This window comes from Electrona antarctica (assembly GCF_951216825.1).
Source record: "Electrona antarctica genome assembly, chromosome: 20".
NCBI lineage: Eukaryota > Metazoa > Chordata > Actinopteri > Myctophiformes > Myctophidae > Electrona > Electrona antarctica.
Window position 1 is genome coordinate 15,047,778 of NC_136801.1, and position 27,172 is coordinate 15,074,949.

The window sequence follows — 27,172 nt, forward strand, 5'->3', positions numbered from 1 at the left end:
TAGAGATAGAGTTAAGATAAATGGTATATGGTTAGAGAAGCTGCGGTAACGGTTTGGGTAAAGGGATATGAAAAGAATGTAAGGCAAAGACAATGCAATGTCCCCAACATTTGAAAAACAACGGTGTGTGTGTGTGTGTGTGTGTGTGTGTGTGTGTGTGTGTGTTGCAGCCTTGTCCAGATGTGTTCTGGTTCCCCACCTTCTCAGAGAAGATGTGTGATGAGATTGTGGAGGAGATGGAGCACTACGGGTCGTGGTCTGGAGGCAAATACGAGGTCAGTGCTTCTAAGCCAGTCTCATTCTGCTGATTGAAATACCAATAAAACAACATAACTGTGACATACGATTGTGAAAATGGACCCGTCAATAGGATATTGCAGTGCATGTGTGTCCGCATAGTCGCATTATGCATGCATTTGGTTCACTGTGTTCTCCCGTTCGCCAACCTTACACGAACCGTGACACGCATGCTTCTTCTACTCTGGGACTACTTTGCAATCATGCACATCATGTACACTTACTTGCTGTGCACGGTGCGTACACGGGCCATGCGTGCTTAATTTTACGACCGCCATTTCCGCGTCTGCTATATAAATATCATGAAATTAAAGGGCTATGAATTTTTGTCTAATTCATGTGGCCTGTTTTATGCAGTGCTACATTGGTAATTAATGTCGCTAAAAGTATTGGCCCCGGGGACTAAATCCTCCTCCTACATAAGACTGTGACTAACTTGGTTCGGGAAATGGCTGAGCTGGAAGGGTCATTAATCCTTATACAGGCAAAGAATAGTGCAGCCTGCGGTTCACACACACACACACACACACACACACACACACACACACACACACACACACACACACACACACACACACACACACACACACACACACACACACACACACACACACACACACACACACACACACAGTGTCAACATCCATCACTGTGAAGACTGTGGTCACACACAGACAGAGGATATTGGGTCATTTGTTCCATCCTCCATCACACCACAGACTTTCTTATATTTTCTCCTGTTTCACATACCCCCGAATCTCCCCCTGTTCCTCTCCTCCTCAGGACAAGCGTATTTCTGGCGGTTACGAGACAGTGCCCACGGACGACATCCACATGAAGCAGATAGGCTTCGACAAGGAGTGGCTCCACTTCATCCGAGAGTTCATATCCCCCGTTACTTTAAAAGTCTTCTCCGGCTACTACACCAAGGTTAGCGACAAAACCGCCAAAAAACCTGAGAACATAATGCATCAGTGGTGGGGGAAATTAAAGTGTAAACGCCAACCCAACGCTGTTTGCCCAAGAGCTTAGCACTTTCCACAAGACTTGCTTTTACATGTACGGCACATTCCACGAAGAAAACGTGCATCTTTCTTCCAGAGGTTTCACAGAGGTTAACGGTGCATGTTTAGATATACAGGTATGCCAATGTGTTCGTTACTGATTGACTGTACATTTTTTTACTTCCATCACAGGGCTATGCTATAATGAACTTTGTGGTGAAGTACACACCTGAGAGGCAAGCATACCTGAGGCCCCACCACGACTCCTCTACATTCACCATCAACATCGCCCTGAATGCCAAAAACACAGACTTTGAGGTAATAATCGCTCCACTGAACGTTATTCACGCGGCAGTACTGTGCTCTTATTACATACTCCAGAGTATGGATAAGAGCAAAGTTTATGAACTGCCGTGTTAAAACGATGGCCCGTTACACTTAACACGAGGCCCGCCAGGAACATAGACACATAGAATAGCGTACCGTGCCACACCCGGAAAAGCCGTTTTAACAGCGATGTATTATTTAATGCATGTTTTAATACGATCGTATTAAAAGCTACCGTTCGTTAGCTTTGTTATGCTTCTGAGCCAATGGCCGCGGCCATTTTGAAGATGCGCGCGCATCCACTTACATTGCCTGCTCTGTTTTCAGACGGCTTTATCTCCAGAAGCGACATTGCAGGGGTCGCTTTGTCCCAGACAAGCGTTTTCAACGGCCTGTAGCAGGCGCTGTGATACTCGCGGTCCACTTTTTCCACCACCGACCGAGAGAACAAGCACCAGCTTCGTCAACACACACAGAATGGTTTCATAGTAAAATGCGATTACGGATATTTGGCTCTTCAAAGTAAGTGTCACGCGCGATAAAACCCTGGCAGGACGCGACGGAGGGATTAAATAATGGTAGCGGTCAAACGGTTGTTAAGAGTGATGCGTTAATTGAGTGGAAAGAAAAGCAACTGCATTCCTCCAGGATTCCATCAGATTAGATAGTCTGTCCACTTTTCCCTCTTACATTCTGTCATCATGATCGTCACTCTCCCCGAGCGCCTCTCTCCCCCATCACACACGTCAGGTCGATCTGGTATGCGAGTGTCTTTGAAGCATAAACGTTTTTCTTTGCACTCTTACGTGACCGTTTACTCGTCATTTGTTAGCTAGGGTTCATGCCATTTGCTCTGATTTCTCCCACATAAGTCGATCTGACCGGGTAAGAGCGTCTGTTAAATAGTAAATGATCGTTAATCCAACACCTGCTTTCAATAAATCCTGTTTTTAACCTGTAAAATGGAATAAAAACAAAGTAAACACAATAAATCCTGTTTTTAAAACCCTCCGTAAATCACTGTCTCTCCTTCTGTCCAACTTCCCCTCTCCCACCCTCTCTCTTCCCCCTAGGGTGGAGGCTGTCGTTTCCACAGGTATAACTGCTCCATATCGTCTCCCAGGAAAGGCTGGACCTTCATGCACCCAGGAAGACTCACTCATCTCCATGAAGGTCTCCCCACAACCAACGGCACGCGCTACATCGCAGTGTCCTTCATCGACCCCTGAACTCTTTTGATTGGATTATTATTATTATTATTTTGTAAATGTTCTGTTTTTGTTTTATGTCTGTTTTGTTAAGTGGTGCTGTCCGGTTCTGTTGTTTTGATGTCTTGTGTTGTAAAAAGCAATTGATAATTGCATTAAGAGACTCTCTGTTAAACAGAGTGCAGTGTCTAAGGGGTGAGAGACACTAAAGGATACTCATCCATGTGTACTGTGCATGTACACGGACAAGAAAGAATACCCCGCCGTCACGCTGCCAAGTCATCTTGTCACATGGCCATGACTTACATTTAAGATCATTTTGTTCTTTTGTTAATCTATCATGACAGTCTCTATGTTAATACATTTGGTTGTTTTGAGGTTGAATATAGACTGTAACTTGTTGCGAGTGTGTCACCTCTACACTATGCATTTCAGGTCAAATATCACTGAACTGTCAAATACTGTAACTCACTTTTATTCCCATAATGATTAGCTTACCAACATTCCATTATTGTAAGGTTTCTAGTGAAGGCTTACGTGTGGATACAAAGTGTAAATACAAAGTCTTTTGCTAGTCTTTTAATAGTTGCAAACTGTTAATGTGATGTCGAATGGACTCAAGTTGCAATATGCCTAATGGATTAAAAAAAATCTATTTTTGTAACTTTGCACACCAGGAAAAAAAAAACAGCAGAATTTAATATGAATTCTGGTTGAATGAAGTTCAATATTATGCTATACTTGAAATGTTTTTTTGGGGTGGGGGATTTGCAGCAATTGTTTGCTGGACTAAAACATTACTATGATGTTTACTTTCTCTGAAGGTTGTGTGTAAGTGATCACTGAAACTCAGCCAGTTAAGTTGTTTAACTTATTGTGAAACTTATGACAAGAATTTAAAGGTTTCCTGACATTAATTTTCATTTATTTTTATTTTTTATTTTAGGTTTTATGACATTAATTACCCCCACACAACCTGAACTTTGAACATTCAGTGGATTTTCTGAGGTCTGGTGTTTTCTCTGTGTGTTCTGAAGCCTTTTGAGCTGCAATAAAAACAGGCAAATTCCCTCAACATCTGCTGGCAAATATGGGATTGTGGACTCTTACCTCACAGTCCACAGGAAAATCAGAGCACTTGTTAAGAGCCAGAAAACCCCAGACCACAGAAAATGTACTGAATGTTAATAGTTCACGTTTTTCGGGTGCAATTGAGCTCAGAAAATCTAAAGAAAATAAGAAAAATTACAAAACTTTTTTTTTATGTCACGATACTTTTAATAAAAATAAATTACAAAAAATAAATAAAGAAATCACATTTTCAGATGCGTTAATGCCTCCTGTTCTGAAAGATACCCGAGCTGAACTTTGGATGCAATATCACGTCCCCATTTGTTTTATTCTTTGGCTTTAGGATAACAGATCCTGATGAGATCTTGGAATCGCCCACTACTGCGGAGAAAACCCAACAAAATCATCTATTAAGCCTGCAAAAGTAAATTAACATAAGTAAAAGCAACAGTGTAGGCTATAGCAGAATGACTCGGCTAAAAATGGATCTATAGTGTTTGGGAACCCATGCATGTCATGATGCCCATAAAGTACAACGTAGTACCATTTTCTTTGGAAAAGATGAAAATAAATAAAGTTGAATAAAGTGGTATTTTCACCAGTGCCAGAGCCAATCAAAGTGTTGTTATGGATTGTTGCTCTATAAACGTGAGGGGATTTAACCCATTCAGGACGGGAACCCCTTTTGGTGTTTTAAGCATTATGTTATACTTTAGCTATTGAAAAAATAGCTAAAGCTCATAGCTACGAGCTTGTAGATCTGCTATTTCTTTTAAATCTTGAAAATGTGGCGCAAATCTTTGAATATAATAGCGTTCAGAGCGAGTTTTTAACTCGAATCTTTGCTTCTGGGGGGTCCCTGGAACAACATATTTTCAGATGGGGGTCCGCGGCCAAATACAGATAATTCTGAGGGTCCTTGACATGAAAAAGGTTGAGCACCACTGACATAGAAACATAGGTTTTTCATTTTGTTTAGAATCGACATTTTGTTTAGAATCGACCTCATGGGTTTTAAGACAGATGAAAGGAAGTGGGAGTGAAGACTAGTGGGAGGAGAAAGGTTAGGGGAGTTGAAGTGAGTATTTATTCATCACATAGGGATGACCTCATCGCCTCATCCCTCATTAATCCAACTGGCCGCTTCCTGACCTCGTTGTACAGCAATGGTTGCCATGTCTGCTTATTATAAGCTTATTATAAGCTGGTTTTTCTGTAAAGTCGCTTAAATCGTAAATATTGTTAGTTGAGGGATGCGTTTATTTGGGGAGGGGAGTTTCTAAAGTGTAGTTCGTTACTTATTTTGGACTTGCTTCCTATATTATGTCCTTTAAATCAGTGGTTCTCCTCAAACATTTGAATGTCAAGCAGCCCCGCAAATAAATATGTATTTGTCCATATCTGAAAATATCAAAGTGCCAGAGATCCCCACACAATATATATTTAAATGTTTCAAACATATTCCAAATATTTATAAGAAAATACCCCAAGATCTTTTTGAAAATATCAGATCTACAAGAAAGTGAGCCTGCAAGGCACCATGAAAGGCACCAACCTGCACATCAGGAGCAATTGCCAATTAGGGATTCAGTGTCTTGCTCAAGGACACTTCGACACCAACTATGGGGAAGCCCGGGTTCGAACTGGCAACCTTGCAGCCCCCGCCGCCCAATAGCCATTGTATACAAGTTTAAAGTGCTCATGTGGCCTATAGTCGCTTCTTTTGGGCTTGTTTTCATAGACCTGGTTGCTTGTTTCTCTCACAAAATCTGGCAACGCTGCTCGTACGTAGCACCTCGTAGTACTGCATCCCCTCCCTATCCAGGCTATACAGAGAAGTTACAGCTGCTAGTTTATCCAAACGTAACCACTTGGGGAAATGAAACACGGTATGCAACCTTTACTTAGGCTCAGTGTCGTAACTATATCTCACCTCTTTACCCTGGCATCAAAAACTCATTAGTTTTAGCACCTGGTGCCTCTGGAGGCATGACTGTTTTCCCCCTGAAGGCCCATGGTGTCAGTCTGCTGGGCAGTGGAGAGCTCCCTGACTAAGCAATGTACTCACCACCACACCCTGTGAAGCTGGTTGGAGGCTGGATGTTTGAGTTGTCGCTGAGGGGGGAGGAAGGGGCGAAAATTGAGAATATTTAGGTCAGCTCTGGGGAAAAGGTTGGTTCCTGCTGAAAGAGTCCTTTGTGGGCGGCCGGGTGCCCACCCGCACCCGCCCCACCCTCGCCCAACCCCCGGTCTGCTCAGGGTCCACGCCAGACCCACTGAAAGGTGACATTGATCACAGCCAGTGAACCTGCATACCTTCCTCGCACAGTATCAAAATGCAGAATGGAAGAAAAATATGTCTCCAAGCTCTTGACCTGTGTTGTAAGCTAAGAAAATGGGAGTAATGTGGCTTTTGATAGCTTTTCGCACATCTCTGATTTATAGGACGATACTGTACTAGGATGTTATATGCTCAGGCAGGACACAGCAGGAGGCCACAAACTCCCGGTATGTTTGACAAATAGCTATGCTTTGGATCAATGACTCCAGAGAAGGGAAGAGGAGTGGCACAGCTATGAAAAGCTACATGTACCTCTAAGTGCAGGGTGCCCGCTGACAGATGGTGATTATGCCAAGTGTGGTATCCATGCTCGTCGTCTTGACCACACAATGGATCTCATGACTAAAGTGTCCCGCGATGATTATGAGAGCCGAAGGCTCGAGGCCATCGTGTGAGATCATGATGTGAATTGTGCAGGCACATGTGGGGCCCAGAGGCCGAGGGAGGCAACCATGCCATGTGGCATATTTGCTGCCGGGCAGTTTCCACCAGGTTTTGTGTGCCATTTAGGCACCTGTCCTAGTTCACTTGGGGAGAGGGTGAAAGGAAGTGCAGGTCCACCGATGCCAGACGTCTGTCCAGGCATATGCCACAGATCTGGTAGGCCTACCAAACCAAATGTGGGGCAAAATTCTGACTGCCATAGCTACTGGGCCCACTGGGTGCATCTCTAATAAATAGACTTAAACTGTAATGGTCGTTGCTACTGTTGTTGCTAATACATTAGTGAATTAAGCCACTTTCCTGCATGGTGCAGCACACTTTTTGCCAAACTACACTCATGCAACAGCATCTCCTTCCCAGGGATTTATTTCTGTAGTGCTCCTGGTAGACAGATTTGGGCTTAATGCTGCCCATCCTCTCGCCAGAAATAGATGCTGATGGGCGTGGTGGATAGCCATGGGCCATAATGCAAACCTGAGCTATACTGTACTATATACATATACTGTATTCAAAAAACATTTGCTTCATGTCCATCTTGTTTAAGTCATTTTATTATTCTCCTCCATAGGTGCAAAGGAAGCTTATTGAAATGATTTGAAGTAACTTGCGAGTTTAAAATCTGGTTGAAATCAAGCCAAAACCATGGAGAGCTGAAGTTATTCATGTTGTAGTGTGCATGGTTCTTGGTGCAGGTGCATGTGCATGTGATGTACCACAGACAGTACCATATTGTATTTGTATTTATTGTATTTATCACTGTAAATCTCACAGATTATAGACTGGAAAGAATGGGAGACATTGCTGTATGCCCAGTGGAGCAGTGGAGTCAGACAACATTAGTGGAAAAGTACTGGGTTTGATAAAATGCCCAAGAGTAGACAAAATAGTACACTGACCAACCCACCAAAACAGCTGTGCGTACACAGTAAAACCCTGAGTGTTCATTTAACTCATGTAAAAGGGTCCATGTGTACAGTTACTCAGTGAAATTACCATTGAAGAGTTTGCTTTGTAGCCTACTAGCTTGTGTGTGCGTGCGTGCGTGCGTGCGTGCACATTTTTGAGTGTGCAGAGGGCACAGAGAGCTTTTAACTGTACAGTGCATCATTCAAGATATCATGAAATGTTCTAAATCTACCACTTTACTGATGCAGATTAATTTAGCTGCACACACAGTTTATATTCTCAATAGACTGTAGACTTTGTGGTCAGTGTATGGCGAGAGCCGAGACGTATAGGGATGCATTTAATAGAAGAATGTTTGACACAAGGTGCCTTTGTGTAACCTGCTATAAGTCTATGCCTTGAGAGCTCTATGAGACCTTTGTAATGGAGTTCAAAGTTCTCTAACTGGCTGGGAAGCGAAAATACAAGGCCCGATGCCTGCTGCCAGTGTACATGTTGGTACTGTATAGAAGAAGACACTGACGGTAGGTTCATAAAAGTTTAACACCCGCACTGTCTGTTCTGTCCTTTGGGTAATGACTTGCTTTGACTCTGGCACCGTTTGTTCTTTTGGATTACCTATTCTGGCTTTGACTCTGCCATACCTGCCCTTGGACTACTATACGATACAGAACCTTGTCGGAGGCCTGCTGAGGATAACTGACACACACACACACACACACACACACACACACACACACACACACACACACACACACACACACACACACACACACACACACACACACACACACACACACACACACACACACACACACACACACACACACACACACACACACACACACACACGATAGACTGTATTATTTATTGATAGATTGCAATGTTACATCATTATGTTAACTCATTCGCCCAGAGACCCAGTGGCAGATGTCTAGTGTCAGAAGTCGATTTAAATGTTTTATTAACATGTTTTATTCAATCCAATACAACTGTTGACACACAATATGCTAAGAGGAAATGGGAAAGTGATCTTGGGGTTGAAATTACAGACAAGGTTTGGTGTGGAAATTATTTGAAAATGCCAAAAAACGTTCTGTGTGCAATAGAGCTTGTCGATTCAGCTAAGAACCATACACCGATTACAGATCTCACCTATAGCCTTCGCCATGACATTAATCCTACTCTATCTCCTCTGTGTCTTAAGTGTAAAGTTGAAGAGGGAAATTATATTCACTGTATATGGTCATGTCATATAAACGATATTGGTTGGGTGTTGTGCAGTAGTTGAATGAGATCTTCAATATGGAGTTCGAACCCAACCCTATGTGTCTGATTCTTGGGCTGCTTGATAATAAGATTGTTAACTAGTTCCATAAACGTCTGTTTAATCTCTTAACCGATTCCATGCCGCCACTAGAGGCGGTATCGTGTGGCCAATGCCAGTGAAATGAGCGAAAAACCAAAGAAGAAGACCCCCTTGGCCCACCAGGTACTAGGCAGTGATGCAATCAAGCCCCCAGAATGGCTGGGCAACGTTGAAGTCGTCTCCCTACTGGTCAAAACCTGGTACTGCAGGTGGGCTGGGCCCAGGTGAAATTTATGAATGAATCGTCACGATTCATTCATAAATTTCACCTGGGCCCAGTAGGACGTGACGCAGAGGTACCACAAGAACAGCGCGAGGGGTACTATGATAGGAGCCAACCAATCATATCAACGCTCGAGAGGTACTACCCGGAAGACTTCGACTTCGTGTTTCAAAACGCTACTGAGCAACTTCCATTGATGTGAATAGCACACCTCAATCCGTTCTCAAGATACATTATAGCTCTATGGATGCAATCCTGCTCTGTAGTCTACAAGTCCACAAGATGGACGGATCGTGGGAGGAGGATGATTATCAGCGCGATCATAGATTAACGGTGATATAGACACGTTTTAAGCCAAAATTAAAAAAATATATATATATATATCTAAAGTTTTGGCCTTTTTTCCCTCTGATGATGCTGTGGTGTTTTCCTGCAGGCAGGCACTACCGTTGACTGCCTCTGGGGTGTTTTGAGTTCTAGGTGTTTATAGCTCGGGACGTCGGGGTGTGAGGGGGAGGAGGGGTTAGTGGGGGGGTGAGGCGGAGTTTTAGCCAAGGGTGTCTTCAAAGCCCCAGTCCCGACTGAGCACAGTGGGGACTGCATGCAGTGCATGCCCTTGGAATTTTTAACCTGCCTGCTACGCTCCACAACAGCTGCCTTCAATAAAATATTTGCGATTTATTGGCCCTCAATTAGCTACCACCATAGGGTTCCTTGACAGAAGCTAAACTAACCTTGATGGATTTTGGATATGGGTGGATTATGGATACCCACTTTGGCTGTGGGTATTAATACTGTTATTGTCTTATTTATATATTTTTCATTTTCTTGGGGTAGCTGTTAACCCATCTAGACTATCAAGCACCAAACAATGTGTCCATGTGTGTGTGTGTGTGTGTGTGTGTGTGTGTGTGTGTGTGTGTGTGTGTGTGTGTTTGTGTGTGTAATGGAAAATTCAGAAGAATCCAATGGCAGTCCCTCCTTCAAATTTTGTCACACACACACACACACACGCATGTGTGACAACATTTGAAGGAGGGACTGCCATTGGAAAGCAAAGAATCATAGCTTTAAATTGACATATTGGTTGTTCAGTTTGACCCACCAGTTTTGTGGAGATAGAGTAAAAGTCGGAAAAAAGCGAGTTGAGAAAACAGGCTTGAAAGGTTCACTTCTGTGGACTCTAACATTACACCTAGCTACATGTTTAAGCATTTCATTTCATAACATGTCGATTTCAGACATGCTCTAGTATGTGAAGTCTGCCTATGCTATTAACTCATTTTGGATAAAAAAATAAATAAATTAAGTTTTCTCCTCTGGTGAAAAGCTGGAGGTTCTGGTCAAATATGTTGTTATGGTTCGATTTAGGTATGTGTATATATCTGTGGCCTTTGTTACGCAACGTGTCTGACTCTAAGCTGAGCTGTCTGTGTCTTTTTCTGCTTTGTCTTTGTCATAAAATGTAAAAATCAATAAAAATATTATTGAGAAAAAAAAAACATGTTTTATTCTTATCTACGTTTGTCTCTTAGCTCTTACCTGTACCTACCCTGCATCCACTCTTACTGTTGTTGCTGTTATGACGCACAAATCTGTATCTTATCTCATTGAGGAAAGAGCATCTCATTAAGATCTGCCAAAAAGTATTTTATATGTGTCCCAGCACCTCAGCTAAGCTTCAAACTGGGTGAGCTGTTTTTCAGATTTTTCCTCTCTCTCTCTGTATGCCATAACATTAGGAACTAAGTTATACGAAACAAAAAGTGTTGGTTTACAGTATACATCATTTATACAACACATTGTAACACACTTTAAACACATTGTGTGCCCACACAACACAAAAAAACAGGGTGCCCACGTTTTACATTCATTTTTTTATCTAAAAAAATAAAAAACGTCCACAGACGTCTTGGGCACAACACGCAGGGTAAAACCAAAGACGTCCACAGACGTCTTGGGCACACAATGTGTTAACATTTGGATGCCGTTACGCCATGAAGAAATAACAGAACAGAATATTTAACCGTCTCTGGAACAATGGGACATCACTATTTTAGAAACAAACAAGAAAGCACACACATCCACTCACTAAAAACCAGGTGCTGGGCTGAGGTCAGAACAATGGGACATCACTATTTTAGAAACAAACAAGAAAGCACACACATCCACTCACTAAAAACCAGGTGCTGGGTTGGGGTCAGAATCCAAAAAGAATAAGGACACATTTTTCACCCGGTGCCAATTGCCTCTCTGTAATCCTGGGTGCTACTCTCCCTCTGCCAACCTGGGGAGCTCCCCGAACTGAGCTCATGCTTCCTCCAATGCATGAGGAGTGAGCAGATGAGCCGCTTCTTATTACCTTACAGGGGGAGGTTTCCTTGGTAGGTGCATGGAAGGAAAAAGTTATTCCAACTAGTTATTTTCCCCCCCTGCCTCCCCCTGGCTGCCCAGGGTGAGGCAGTATAGAGACCAGGATTACTAGAAAGATCGATTTTAATTTCAAGAATCGAAGTATATCAAAATGAAGACAGCAACATTGACTATGTATCGTATCGTATTGCTATGGAAATAATCGGTATTAAATCGTTTTGCTATGCAATTAATCGAATCATTACTTGTATCAATACTACATTTTTGTGCGTGGTATTTAGCAATTTTTTGAAGAAAAATGAAAAAGAGGGGTTTAATTACTTAATTTAAAATAATGTCAATGTATTTTAAATATGTATCGATTTCAAATCATTGAATCGTATCGTATCGGATCGCCATAATGAAACAATATCGTCCATGTATCGTATCGTCAACCATGTATCGTGATACGTATTGTTCAAATGTATCGTTACACGGATTACTGCATGTATTTTGTGAGGGTTCCTACCCTAGGGGAAAAGGGGAATATGGAAACTCCACATAGAAAGGCCCTTTCGCCAACCCCACACGCCCACAGCGTCCACGACGGGAATCAAAGCCGGGACCTTCTGTGTGGGGCCAACGATACCAACTGCACCAGGTCTTTATTTGTTTTGACATATCACTATTTTACAAACCAAATCTTTCAGTGATTTCTGCATGACACCGACTCAACCTTTGCTGTCTGACATCACAACAAAGACGCTACCTCAAGTACTGGAACAGCACAACTTGCATCCTGATTGTTTCTGCATATCACTGACAGAAAGCTATACTGTATATCGAGGAATTGGGCAGTAAGCAGAGGAGCAGCAGGACCAAATTAGACTTTGTTAAACAGTACTTTTAATAGCCTGGGACACCTTGACCACAGCACTACCTAACACCTTGTAAAAGATTTTCATTAAACTTTACAGGGTGACATTTACGGTCTATGAGGGGAAGACTAAGCATCTAACGTTACTTTTAATCATTTTAGTGCAGTTAAGCCATCTGATCAGTATCTAAGAATATCACGTGTCAAACCAAAATATGTGTGGTTGAAGAAAACTATTTAGAGGTGGAGGTAAACCACATGTATGTGGAACGTTGACACATATTGTACCATTTAACCAAAAATAATTCATATAATCATAACTCGAGCCCAGCCACCACCAGGCCTATCTATCTCCCAGGTGAATAATCAGCTTTGTCCACAGCCCAAAATACCAATTACCGCTGATTGTATGCTTGGAGCCATATCAGCACCTTCCCTCTTCCCTAGCCACTCTTGTTTACCATCTCCAAGTAAACTGGGTGCAGGCACCATTTAGCCAAATTACACAGCAACGCTCTGTAAAAACAATCAGCAGCCCCGCACTCCCAGACAGCATTTATTGATTTATGGAAAAGGCAAAAGTAGAGTCGAAGGAGGGAGCAGTGGGAAGATGGGGTGTTGTGGAAAACCGCAGATGCCCGGTTTACAGTAAACGTTGAAAAAAGAAAGAAAAAGAAAGTCACTCAACGTGTCTATATTGAGCCATTTTGGATTGTCTTCCAGATCCTTCCCGTTTATTTAGTTTGGGGTTCCTCCCTCAGTCAGTGCTGTGTGACTCCAGAAGAAAGCGAGCGTGTAGGGTTTTATGGCGTTGCCCTTGCACAACGCTGTCCAGAGGGTCTACGAGTGCATGTGTGTGCATGTGCGTATGTGCATAATGTTAAACGATAATGTGTGCACTAGGGAAAGAGCAACAGGGGCCCCATCTACTATGTTTGTATGTCAAACAGTCTGTCTCGCTGAAGTGTGTTGGCAGGAGCTGTGAGAGTGGCGTCATGATCGGGGGGTGGTATGTGGAGGATGACGTGTGTGTGTGTGTGTGTGTTTGTGTGTGTGTGTGGGGGGGGGGGGGGGGTGGGCACGTGATTTATTATAGATGAAATCTCTGTGGTATATGACAAATGTCTGTGGTGTAAACGCATATAGGGCCATATGGGCCAGGCCAACATCTGGAAAAGTTAACTATACAGTAGCCTATAAGAACCTTGACTTGAATATGAGCATTACTGTAAGTACATTGTGTTCCTTGGCTATGCATTGAGAGTTGGGGGAACAACGACCGTCTCTTCTAATCACAAGCAAATTCTGCATCTATAGGGCCTAACCGCTCCATTACGTAGCAATGTATACTGTCTGTCCCCGTGTCTGTCCAAGCACAGAAAGCTGCAACATGGTAACTCTGTCATTTCTAGACCGTTTCGGACGCGGGAAGGCTCGCCAGAACCGGGCCGACCACCTGGGCACGTTCCTGGAGGTCTGGCCCAGTACAGTACAGTACACTACAATACAGTTAAGAGCACAGTACAGTACAGTAACTATAACAATAAATATATGTTGCACCGCTCAGTTCACACAGGTGTGATTTTTTTATTATAATTTTTCAGTTGTTGGCCCATCTCCATCTCATCCTTTCAGCCAACTCTCTCAAGTTCTCTTCTGCGGACAGCTAGAAAGAAATATGACATACTGTACATCAGCAAGACCACCCAAAGTGCCACACATTAGAAGCTTGGAAACGTTGTCCAGTTAACAAGCGGATGGGCCTGATGAATGTCTGTGTTGATGTTTCTATTAGACAGGCTATGAAGGAAGGCACTGGGGAAGGGGCTCTGATAGAGATTGTTACTGTAGCTTCCGTCTGCCCCGTCACTGTCATGTTTATTTACAGTCCATTTCCGGTTCAGTTTGATCCCTGCTACTTTGTGATTGTTGCCACGGTATGTTGCCATTGCTGCTGACCACCCATGCTGTAAGTCCCTTCGTGAATCAGACTGAGCTCATACCTCATACTCAGTCCTAAATATATCTCTGTTTGAGGCCATTGCTTTGGAGACTGCAATAATGGAACAGGATATTCTATTGGGGTTATTTGAGCATGAATGGAATTGTACTATTTGTGGATCTACTGTCGAGAAGGGCTTTGATCGTGAATTATAATCACAGAATGAACATAAACTTTGAATATAATGTGGCTTGTTCAGCAACACAGTGACATAGCAACCTTCTTCTATATGCATGCAGTATGGATTCTACTATGATGAAAGACCGTGTGAGGGAAATATCTCGCTAATCTGCATGTGCCGCAGGCTCATTTGCAAAGCTGATCCAAGAACACAAAAAATGCTACGAACCCCGCAATCATTTCAGTGTCAAGGAGGCTATATTTAGCCTACTTAATTAACTTGATGGTACTTGGCTGCAGTGGTTACAGCAACTCGTGCTCACTGCTCAGTTCCCTGAGAGGGAGAGGGAGAAGAAAGGATGTGTGTGGGAAAAGGACAGGGTTCGAGTCGTGTCCGTGACATGAGCATCATAGGAACCATGTCTGACCTCATGCCACAGCCCAGTGTCTGTCTATCCTTTGGTATGATCGTAATTGCATGTTTTGACGAAGTAGCTCTCGTGGATTTGTAGTTAGCACTTCTTCGAGGCCCATCACATGCACACAAAGCATCCCCAAGGCGGCGGCTAGTATAGCATGGGGCCGCCTGTGTGAACTTATTGCCCTCCCGAGGAACCGTAGACGTGCCTGCTGGCAATGCAGCACTCTGGTGACCGCAGCACATGAAGACAATCCCTGTGGCAGTGCTTTAGCGGTCCCACCCTAATCCCTTCTACACCATCATGCCCTCTGGCTACCAGTTGAAAGAGCAGCCGAAAGAGAGGGTTTTTTTCTTTTGTTTTGTTTCCCCCAGAGACTACTGTTGCATGTCTTCAGAGGATCTCGCCACTACGGATGCTTTGACCAGTAGCTGAGGATTCTGTGTTGTGGCCTTACTGCTGGCTTCTGCTTCTGTCCTTTATGTGCAGAGACATTTACAGTCCAAGGAGAAGGGTAAATAGCCATGCCATGGTTTGTTGACTTTCAATTTGATGGGATTCACTCGCGCACTTGCGCACGCACGCGTGCACACTCATATACAACACAACCATGCAGTATGCATGGTGAGAAAGAGTTTCCATTAGAGCAAATCCAGTAATTGACATACAAAAGACAGATTCATATTCCAGGCTTGAAGAACTAATCATAGCCACCATGAGAGGCGTTCCAAAGAGAAAGCTGAGTAGTCTGTCAGGGTTGTGGTGTGATAAAGCCACAAAACCCCAGCCAAACACATGCATGCACGCACAGAAAGTTGAGCAGCCCTTCAGGGTTATGGTGTGAGGAAACCCCCAAAAACTAAAGCTAAATTAAACTAAATTGGGGATCGAGACTGGGCTGAATGAACCCAGGTTTTACATCCTGCTCTATCACTGCGACCCTGTCCACACACCCTGTACCTTTAACCACATCAAGCCTACTGGTGTCATTAGTTTGGACATTGTCATCATAGAGAAACATTTTCACAATTCTTTCTCCCCCACCCTCCTTTCCACAATAAAAATAAAACAAATCTCATACGTGTGAAGTGAAGGGAGCCTTTGGGGGCACGCACAGACATGATGTCACGTGGGCACACATATGCAAGCAGCTATAAGACGGGGTCAAGCCCAAAAAGAAAAAATCACACTTGTGTGAAGTGAGGGGCGCTTATCATCATACATCATACAAGGGGTTGTCTGTCAACGCTGTAGTCCCGCGATCAGAGTCAGACTCCATTCGCATGTATGGAAATGCAATTTCTTTGACGTGGCCAAAAAAAGGCAGAAAAGTGCAAAACAAACAAACTCACACAAAGCCAGGGTCACACAGGCAAAAAAGAAAAGAAAAGAAATGGCACATCAACAAATCACATTGTGAGATTATCCATTTGATTTCTTCCGAATAGGCAAACTGTAGGAGAAGGAGGATTGACTAAGAAATGCCAAGCTTTTGGTTAGGCGACCTTCATCGAAGCAAAGCAAAGTAAAAAAGCACAAAGACGCTTTGCCAAGAGGAAGACCATCTGACTGAAAGCTTGCCATTTTTTATTAAAGAAACTTGCATTGATCCAAAATCACAGAACTCCTTCCCTTCTTCTTTTCCAAGAATAGCCAAAGTATAAAACTTAGTGGCTTAAGTGGTTATATTATGGTAAATAGTGGAAGTCTGGAGACAAGCAATAATAAAACAGCCAATTCTTTATTATTTTACCAGTCCAGCAGTGAAGAAGACAGAACATTATTTTAACCGTCGAACAGACAGAACATCCTGTCAACTCGTGCCCTTATTAAAGTAATGCATCTGCCAGGTTGTTGCATGGCTGGCTGTGAGGATAGTGCACGGGGGGAAAGTCACAGGCGTGTTCCTAAAACTGCCTGCTCCCATTGCTTTTATCGGAAAGCAAATATTTTGCATTCCATTAAGTCATTAGGTTTTTCTTTTCTTTTTTATCTCTTTCTGAGGAATCTGTACTCCCCCACAAAGCAGTGCTTGTTACACAGGCGAGTTAGAATGAGGTATTTCCACTGGGAGAAGAAAAAAAAGGCACAGCATCGTACAGTAAAAGCATATTTTTCTGCATTTCAGCTAAATTAGCTGCTATGTTACTTATCGTCTTATTATTATTCCTGGCTGGCTGGCAAGGAAATTAATTGCTGCCCTATCTGTACAGTAGGTGGCACTTTGTGTAGTATTATTATTACGCCGGGTTTAATGGATGGAACCACAGGCCGAAAAAGCAGAAGTTAGCCGGAGGTCCTCTCTGTAAGAGGACGTGGGTAGAATTAAGCTTTTGAAGGTCAGGGTTTGGTTTAATACCGCCAAGCAGCCGGCCAGAACTGCAAGGTCAAGCGATGGCCAGTGACACATGCATGCACCACCCATCCCATTCCCACACACACGTTTGTATTACTATACTTGGGAGGACATCAACACGTATATGAATGTAATTTTTTACAATTTCAACGCGAACCTTAAAATAGCCGACCTACAAACTTGTATATCGGCTATTTTCAGTGCACGACCCAGCACGCAACGATCTATATAAATCAGGCATAAACCCTCACAATGACTATTAATGTAAACCTACTATACTCGTGGGGACGTTCGGCCATCACAAGTATAGACACGCGCATGCACACACACACACACACACACACACACACACACACACACACACACACACACACACACACACACACACACACACACACACACACACACACACACACACACACACACACACACACACACACACACACACACACACACACACACACACACACAGAATACAAAATCACACACCCCACCCAGGAATCACAACCTCATGGGAATGCAAAGCCTCAGTCTGGTTTGCAAGGTCAACAGTGTACAGTCTCTCTCTCTCGCTTCGCTCCCCCCCCCCCCCTCCCTTCCTGTGTCTCTTTACAAATCAATGCTACAAAAGTGCAGTATGACCACTGAGGACTTTTTTTTTCTCTCTCTCTCATTTTAGTTGTGCTTTGTTTTTACTTAACCTGAGGCCAATAAAAAAAGGCTTCTAAATCCTAAAAGTTTTCTGAAAAACCCATATGTTACTAACTATGTCAGTGGTTCTCAACCTTTTCCATGTCAAGGACCCCCGGAATTATCTGTATTTGGCCACGGACCCCCCATCTGAAAATATGTTGTTCCACGGACCCCCCAGAAGCAAAAATTTGAGTTAAAAACGTTCATTCTGAAAGAATATATATTCAAAGATTTGCGCCACATTTTCACGATTTTTCAAAAATAGCAGATCTACAAGCTTCAGAAGCTTGTAGATATGCTATTTTTCAACGGCTAAAGTATATATAACATAATGTTTAAAACACCAAAAGGGGTTCCCGTCCTGAATTTCACTTTCAAATAAAATACATAATATATAATAAATAACTGAAAAATAGAATGGAAAAAATCACAGCCCCCATCACGCATTTGAACGTCCTAATGCGTGAGGGGGCATGATTTTTTCATTACATGATTGTTTATTGCGACCGCATAGTCGCATTTACTATGAAAAGTGAATCCATCCATCCATCCATTAGTCCGTCACCCCCACGCCTCCATATATGGTCACACATCGTGACATCACGTCCCCATATATGGTCACGCATATGTCAGTCTGACATCATCAAACCCTCTACACTCAAGACATATGATCATTAATCAATGAGCTTTGTATATGTTTGTTCTGTTTTTTGTCATTATATTTGCCTGATGAAGACCTAGTGGATTGAAACGTTGCTTCTTTTTTTTTTTTACAATTAATAAAGTAAGTCTCGAGGAGCTCTAGAAACTAGTGTGCGGATGTTTTTTCCTCTTCTTTGATTACGCTTAACTGACCAGCCAACTGGCCTGACCTGAACCCCACAGAGAATCTAGGTTGTATTGTCATGGGGAAGGTGTGAGACACTAGATTCAACAATACAAATGAGTTAAGCTGCTATCAAAGCAAATCTGGGCGTCCATAACACCTCAACAGTGCCACAGGCTTATCACCTCCATACCACGCCCCATTGATGAAATAATTTGTTTAAAAGTAGCCCAGACCACGTCTTGAGTGCATAAAGTATTTTCGTTTTCATTTTCATGAGCTGTATGCCATAATTATCAAGATTAAAACAAAAAAAAGGTTTACTTGCCACTTTGTGTAGTATTATTAATACGCTGGGTTTAATGGATGGAACCACAGGCCGAAAAAGCAGAAGTTAGCCAGAGGTCCTCTCTGTAAGACGACATGGGTAGAATGAAGCTTTTGAAGGTCTTGCGCAATGAATCTAGATTCTAGAATATGAAAGTTTCACTTTTTGAATTATATTATGGAAGAAAATGAACTCCACGATATTCACATTTTTAGTTTTTTAGATGCAATGCATTAGGGGTCTGAGCACATATATCCCTCTGGCTATGTATTTGTGCTAATGCAACTCATTTTGTTGCACGTTCTCTACATAATGTGCAGTACACTAATTAAGTACTGCACAGAATATTCAAGCTCCTGTGTGTGTGTGTGTGTGTGTGTGTGTGTGTGTGTGTGTGTGTGTGTGTGTGTGTGTGTGTGTGTGTGTGTGTGTGTGTGTGTGTGTGTGTGTGTGTGTGTGTGTGTGTGTGCACGCGCAGGGTTCATATATTCTTTTGATATCAGCATATGTTGAGACCAATTACTCTGTATGCTTGTCAAGCAATTTCTGTGCTACATATTCAGTTCATCCAGGGAACTTTGAATTTTGAATGCCAAGTAGACTGGCACAGATACACTACAGTTGTTATAACTTATAGAGTAAGGACCTTCAGTACGTTCAAGTGCCTTAAAAGGTAGGATATACGTGATGTTATTTTTGTTACAGTACTTCATGTTACATAACTATATATTCTGACAGTAATCATTGCTATAGACTAGTGTTTGTTCAGTAACAGGGGTTTCCCTGTCTCTCCAGCTCTTTAATAAACAGTTCAGGGATAACAATTTCATCCAATCAGGAGAGAGAACTCATACAGCATAGATAAACAAGTGAAATTGGAAGTGCAAATTTAAAGCTGATAAATGTGTACTCTCTCTTGAAATTGGGCAACCTGAAAAGGTATTTTTGGATTTTAAAGAGCTGGAGAGATGTTGGGGGACCCATGTTATTGAACAAACATGCTATAGCAATAAATACTATCAGAATATAGTATTAAAAACACATACTGGGAAAACTGTCTTGAAGCTGCTGCTATTCTTTTATTCTATAATTCCTTTTTTGTTGTAATTTTCTACAAATCATTAACTTATGTGATAATGTTGTTGTTGTTGTTTTAATGTAAAATTGGCCCCTCCCGCAAACTTTGGAAGGCAATAACTGATAACTGCACTGATTTGTGTGAGTGACAAAATTAAGAGTAATAGCAAAAAGTGTGTTTTAAAAAATGTGTCTGAGGTTAGCTGCTCACACACACACACGGACACACAGGTGAAATAGGCCATTCTGGCCTGGCGGCCTGTATGGCAAAGACAATGAAATGGAATTATATTATATTATATATTATTGAGGATCAGCATCTCCAAATGAAATTTGAGGCCATGGTTCTCAGCAGGCAAGTAGGCAATGAGACATTACCCCAGGTGAAGGAGTTTAAGTATCTCAGGGTCTTGTTCACAAGTGAGGGGAGGACGGAGAAGGAGATCACCCGGGGAATCGGAGCGGTAGGGGCGGTATTGCAGTCACTGTACCGCACTGTTGTGACTGAAAGAATAACGTCACGAATACAAGCAGCTCTCCCTTAGAGATAGGGTGAGAAGTTCAGTCACGCGAGAGAGTTGCTGATTGCCAGCTTAGGTGGTTCGGGCATCTGGTTAGGATGCCTCTCGAGCATCTCCCTAGCCCTGTAAAACCCGGATTAATTTCTACTTGCAAAAAAGAGATTTCAACCTTACTACTACTTTTTACTACTAGGACTTATTATTTTATGCATTTTATGCATAATAATTATTAAAATAATAATAAATTAATAATTTACATTTGGGGGATATCTTTCACAATAATAAATAAAACATGTTCTAGACATTCTAATGATCACAAAAAAAACATAGTTATTTTACTTACTTTGATCAGGGTTAAATTGTTCAAAATTTGAGTCCAGATATTTTTCATTTATGTGAATTTCAGCCTCTGGGGGGGGGGGGTATTTATATGCAAATATCATGACCAATTGCATTGCAATGAACATCAATGATGACGTTTAGGTGAAAAAAAGATCATAAAAATATATAGTAATTAATTAATTATTTAATTATTTAAAATATGTTGTATTATTGCAACGCTGGGTGTTACAGGGCTAGGGAGGTCCTCGATGCACGTCCCACTGGGAACAGACCAAGGAGCAGTTGGAGGGATTACTCACTGGCCTTGGAACGCATCGGGATCCCCAAGGAGGAAGTTACTAATGTTGCTCTGGAGAGGGAAGTCTGGAGCTCTCTGGTGGAGCTGTTGCCTCTAGACTTTCATGTACCAATACCACAGCAGGTCAAATCGCTCAATTAGGTCACTTAAACAATGTCCGGGAAGCAATTTGTGAGCAGTGGAGGAGAGGACACCACAGGTGTTGATTTTTAGATTATTCAAAATAAAAAAAGAAAGCATAATTAGTCTTACAGCATGTACAATACTACAATGAATGATTTCAGACCAGTGCCGACTTCAGTGACAATGTTATTTTGACTCATTGGACCCCCTACAGTTTGCCTACCGGCACTGTCTGGCACATCATACTACATTGGAACACTTGGACAAAATCATGCACGTATGCTCTTTCTGGATTACAGCTTGGCTTTCAACACAACACAGCCTATGACACGAACTGTGAAACTGGCAAACCTCGGTGTACCAACACCCACCTGCAACATTGGACTTCCTGATAGACAAGCCACAAATGGTGAGGATGGTAAATAAGACCTCAGCCGAGCTCACAGTTAGTACCGGAACACCGCCAGGGCTGCTGCCTAAGTCTTAAACACTACTCCTTGTACACGCATGACTGTTTCCACCCAGCAAGAAGAGTAACATCGTAATAAAGTATATCGATGACACGAGTCACAACGTACCATCAGTGTACAGCGAACAGGTGAAGAACACCATCAGCTGCTACGGAGAGGACAATGACCTCGTCCTCAATGTGGACAAAACGAAGGAAGTAACTCTGGATTTTAGGAAGGGACCTCCCACACTGCGACCCCTCACCATCAAGGAAGGGACCTCCCACACTGCGACCCCTCACCATCAAGCGGACAGATGAGGTGGAGCAGGCAGACAGTTTTATCTTAATGGTCATGTGTATCTGAGCTGGACTGAAATACACTTCATTAGGATGCTGAAGAAAGGCTGGAATCAGTCCTCAGCCACTCACTCTGGCCAACAGAGAACTCGTCGAAATCATCCTTTTGGTCAGGAACATTTCTATGTTGATGGTTTATACTGTATGATGTTTTTACATATCATTCATTGTACATTATTGTTTTCATGTCTATAAATGTTTTGATGAATTGAATACACAGGACCCCAAAGGAAAAAAGACTTAAGGCTTTCTTGGTTAATCCTTTTAGCATCCTTTTGTATGAAACTGTACCTCTGTGCTTGTTTTGCAAACTGTTAATAATATAAAGTATTCAATCAATCATCAAAGACAAGTTGTCTTTGATGATTGATTGAATACTCCTGAATGCAACCCTGAACTTCCAGCACTGACGTAAGATGTATAAAATCAAGCACATTGTGATGAGTCAATCTGTGCAATGTGTAACTACAGAGGGAGTCCCTGTTGAGAGGATATCATTTCCATATCCATGGTTTACGAGTGAGCTGGGAATATGTGATATATGGGAAGCTTTGAAACACACAAAATCCCAAGAATCATTTCATAATGAGGAAAAGGAGTCACTGTCCAGGTGTGCCGACATGTGCTCTTGCTCTCTGAACTATCATTCTACCACACAGTGGTAGAAGTAGTGACGCACAAAGACGCACCAAGCGTTAAACTTTAATGAGTTGGCAGTGACAATGTCACAATGTTGCCCTACGTCACAAAGAAAAACATGACCTCACAATTAGTCAGGAAACCTACAACTACAGCCAAATTAATAAACTGAAGACGATTACGGGACACCTTGAATATGTACAAACGGCAGTTGAGGCAGGTTAAGATTTCATTGCCAACAACGCCTGGAGATTTCCATGATGCTGAAAATGAACAACACTGAATGTGAAGCAGATGCGGATAAGATTAACATCCAAACATTCTGTGAAAGATCCCTCTGAATTCGCTAACCAAACAGAACACAAACACGTACTCTTACATCATCTCCGTGGAAATCTCAGTAAACACACCAATGTCCCAACAAACAGGATGGTTCTGGTCTTGACATTCTGTAATTATGTGTCACACATGTATGTGTCACAACATCAGAGGGTGCTCCACAAATCACATTCAACAAGTAAACAGTGTGACCCCTTACTAAGGATGGGACGATAATAATTGCTATTATCGTTTATCGTGATGAAAAACGAATAAACAATAATCGTATCGAGAAATTGTGAAATTATATAAAGAGCGCATTTGAAACACTCTTATTTCACTCTACACAAATCAAGTTGCTAAAAATAGCAGATCAAAAATCTCGCAACACGTTGTTTGGCAAACTTTCCCCCCAAAATAGGGATGCTCGGGGGTTCAAGTGGTTAACAAAAGTGAAAGTTTAATCATAGTTTTAAACATATTTTTTGATTATCGCTATAATATCGCTAATCGCAATATTTCTTTCCACAATAACCGCGACGTGTCATTTTCATATCATCCCATCCATACTAAGGAGAGTATCCTTCAAAACCACTCAAAGAACACTTACAGGTGGCTGCAATTTGTAACTGGCCCCGTAAAAACACTGTAGCCTACATATTTGTATTCTTTTCATTTTTCTATTGTGAACTATTGCTCCTTTGGGAACAATATCCTGTCGCTGAGAGACGAGCTGAGGGAAAGAAGAAGACACAGCTGGAAAACTTGAAGGTCATTATTTTAAATTGCTTGCACAGCCCATAAGATGCGAGTCTCCACTGTGAAAAAGCCAAATCGTCTGGTTCTGGAACTGACATCTGTGATGGCAGATCAGGCGTATGTGATGCCTTCTATCAACTACATCATTGACTTATGGTCACAGGGATTAATATATACCATGAAAATGTAGAGGAACTGAAGGAGCTGGAGCTTATTTATTAAAAAGTAAGGTCTTTAGACCTCTCTCTTAAAAGCATCGACGGATTGTGGAGCTCCTAATTGGTCCGGGAGTGAGTTCCACAGTAGAGGGGCAGCTGAGCAGAAGGCTCGGTCAAATGGGTGTCAAAAGGCAGGTAAAGGGCAGGCCTCCTTCAGAGTCAAATTCATGTCCACAAAATGACAATTCTCTGGGATTTCAACTTGGATTCGTTGACTACAGGGCAATTCAGACTGCTGCCATTTTTCTCCACCGTGTAATGCTTAATTTATGCTTTGTCGCACAATAAAGTATAAATTGGGCTGAAAATGGTTTGTCTCATCTGGAATCTCTGGTCTGGACTAGGTTTAAAGCAGATAGGCTTAAAGCAATATGGGCTTCACTCAGTAGTATGTCAGTTCTGCCACTCATTTGGAAGGTGTGCTGTTATATAACAGTACACCTAAGTACACATGAGCTATCAGAGACGATTCATCGAAGACTCAATCATCACTGCTACTGTACTCTGACCTGACCATGTCATGCACATTGCACTAATCCACTACTACTGTTTGCAGTGCTCATACCTGTCCAAGAGCTATGACACATGGATTACATTGTCATGGCAAGAACAACACACAAACCAATGACCTGACTTCAATATAACTTAAGCTATATATTATGTGTTATCGGGGGGGGGGGTCGAAGTGTCCTTGAGCAAGACTCTGAACCCCTAATTGCTCCTGATGTGCTGGTTGGTGCCTTGCATGAACACCGCCATCAGTGTATAAATGTGCATGTGAATGGGTGAGTGTAATGCACAATCTCTGTAAAGTGCCTTGGATACAGGCGCTATATAAATGCACCATTTATCAGCAAATGCTGCACAATTTAAAATCTTTTATGCAATAAAAAAAGATCAATACTACCATACAATTCTTACAGCTGTGTGTGTGTGTGTGTGTGTGTGTGTGTGTGTGTGTGTGTGTGTGTGTGTGTGTGTGTGTGTGTGTGTGTGTGTGTGTGTGTGTGTGTGTGTGTGTGCACATTTGTGTTTACTTGGCAGGCGCATTTCTCTTTGATGTGTTTTCTATATTTTGTGTTTTTGGACATTCACTTTATTAGGCTAAAATTTCTGGGACTGCGCTCTAGTCACACTTTAAAATTGTCTTTGATATTTACACTCACAGACACTGTTCCTAATGTACTCTACACACGCCCATATTTACGCAGAAGGGAGCTTTGTGCACAGTATGTACATTTAGATTTAGGAGATATTAGTTTTGTGCACACAGTATAGATTTAGGTTTAAGGGCTGGTATGTGCACGCACAGATATAATTCAGCTCACAGTATGCACATACTTGCACTCAAGCTTGTCACAATATGAGAACATAAAGTGTAACCTAAAACCGTTTGAGGTAGTGCATGTACTGTATACAGTATATGCTTGTGTGTTAAACACATGTGCAGATGCTTAGATAGCTATAGCTCTACTGTACATGTCATTTGGATAAGCCTGTGTTCAGACAACTGCAACTCCACCCATGGCAGGGGCAATCATATACGCCTACTGATGGCTGGAACCAGCGTAAATTAAAAGATATGGGGTCTATAAACAGTTTAGGGCGTAGGTCTGCATTACATATATATCCATGCATGCACAATTTACTATCATTTCACAAGAACACAGTCTAGCCACTTAAACGAACACATATGCCCAGTGCCCACCTGTTTAGATACAGTAAACATACAGTTTACATACAGTACTGTACCCACTCCAACTTGGATCAGTGCCTGCCGATCCACCCATAGTGAATTAATTATTCACTTTTCCCACACTGTACTCTGGATTTCAATGATATCACTTAATTGCTTTCTATGCTTTGCATTTAAGTCCATGTTTTCAGACAGCTATGTTTTCAATTAACGCATAGTATATTATTATTATGATGATTTTGTTTAACTCACCTATGCTTGCAGGTATTAAGGAAAAGTACATTACGTCTTGAAATATTGATAAGTTATTGGCTGTCACTGATATCTCAGTATTGTCGTCACAGATGAAGTGGTAGTATAACCTACTTTTGTGGCCAATCACACGAAGCTCGAAATACAGTAATCATGATAAGGGGCATAGCCGTTCACCCACTTCTGCATCACGTGGCAAGCAGCACACTATCTGTAATTGCACCAAACAACATGCAAATGGGACCAGAGGCTTTGTCAGAAAATTACATCTGCATTAGAAATAATTATCTTTAATGCCTCTCAAGTGTGCCGGGGTAGAATTTTACACACACGCACACGCACACGCACACGCACACGCACACGCACACACACACACACACACACACACACACACACACACACACACACACACACACACACACACACACACGCCACATGCCACAGTTGCAGATGGCAAAGTATCAGGGGAACCAAAAACATAGGGACAGTCCGTTTACAAGCTACTAAAATGTACTTTTATAAAGCTTCAGCGTTTGTCAACATAAACTGTGAAAGGGCTACAGCCTGTTTACTCTCTGCGCTGGTCAACAAGGCCCAAATCAAAACCTCAAAAGAGGCTTGTTCTTTTCATGCATGAAATGGAAATGGGTGTGAGAAAGCTATATAATCCAGTTGTCGTCTAACTGGGCCAGAGTCGCTACTAGTACGTGTCAGCCAGGGCTCTGAATGTAGAACTTACACTATTATAGAACAGACAGTCCCCACCAGTAGACGTAATGAGTCATGGTAGTCTGGGAAAGGTGACATCATTTCCCCCTCCATCCCAGATGGTCTGGAATGTTCTTCCCACAGCTTGCATGACTCTGGAGAAGGAGAAATCCAGGAAAATCATGTAGAAGTCGTAAATCTGCATTTAGTGAGTGTTCAGTTCACTCCTCACGACCAGTGGTGGAAGAAG

The 27,172-nt window shown here is 42.2% G+C and overlaps 1 protein-coding gene and 1 long non-coding RNA gene across 4 annotated transcripts in view; one reads left to right on the forward strand and one right to left on the reverse strand.

The window, feature by feature from the left end:
• The window catches only part of plod2 (procollagen-lysine, 2-oxoglutarate 5-dioxygenase 2), a 41,631-nt gene extending 37,282 nt beyond the window's left edge, over window positions 1–4,349 (forward strand). For all 3 annotated transcript variants that reach the window (XM_079489171.1, XM_079489173.1, XM_079489172.1), the window contains 4 exons: window positions 171–275; window positions 1,081–1,227; window positions 1,494–1,619; window positions 2,702–4,349. In XM_079489171.1, the coding sequence (XP_079345297.1) occupies window positions 171–275; window positions 1,081–1,227; window positions 1,494–1,619; window positions 2,702–2,857 (534 nt within the window). In that variant the 3' untranslated portion in view covers window positions 2,858–4,349. The remainder of the gene's footprint in view (window positions 1–170; window positions 276–1,080; window positions 1,228–1,493; window positions 1,620–2,701) is intronic.
• The window catches only part of LOC306912730, a 128,549-nt gene that overhangs the window by 45,888 nt on the left and 55,489 nt on the right, over window positions 1–27,172 (reverse strand). The window lies entirely within an intron of this gene.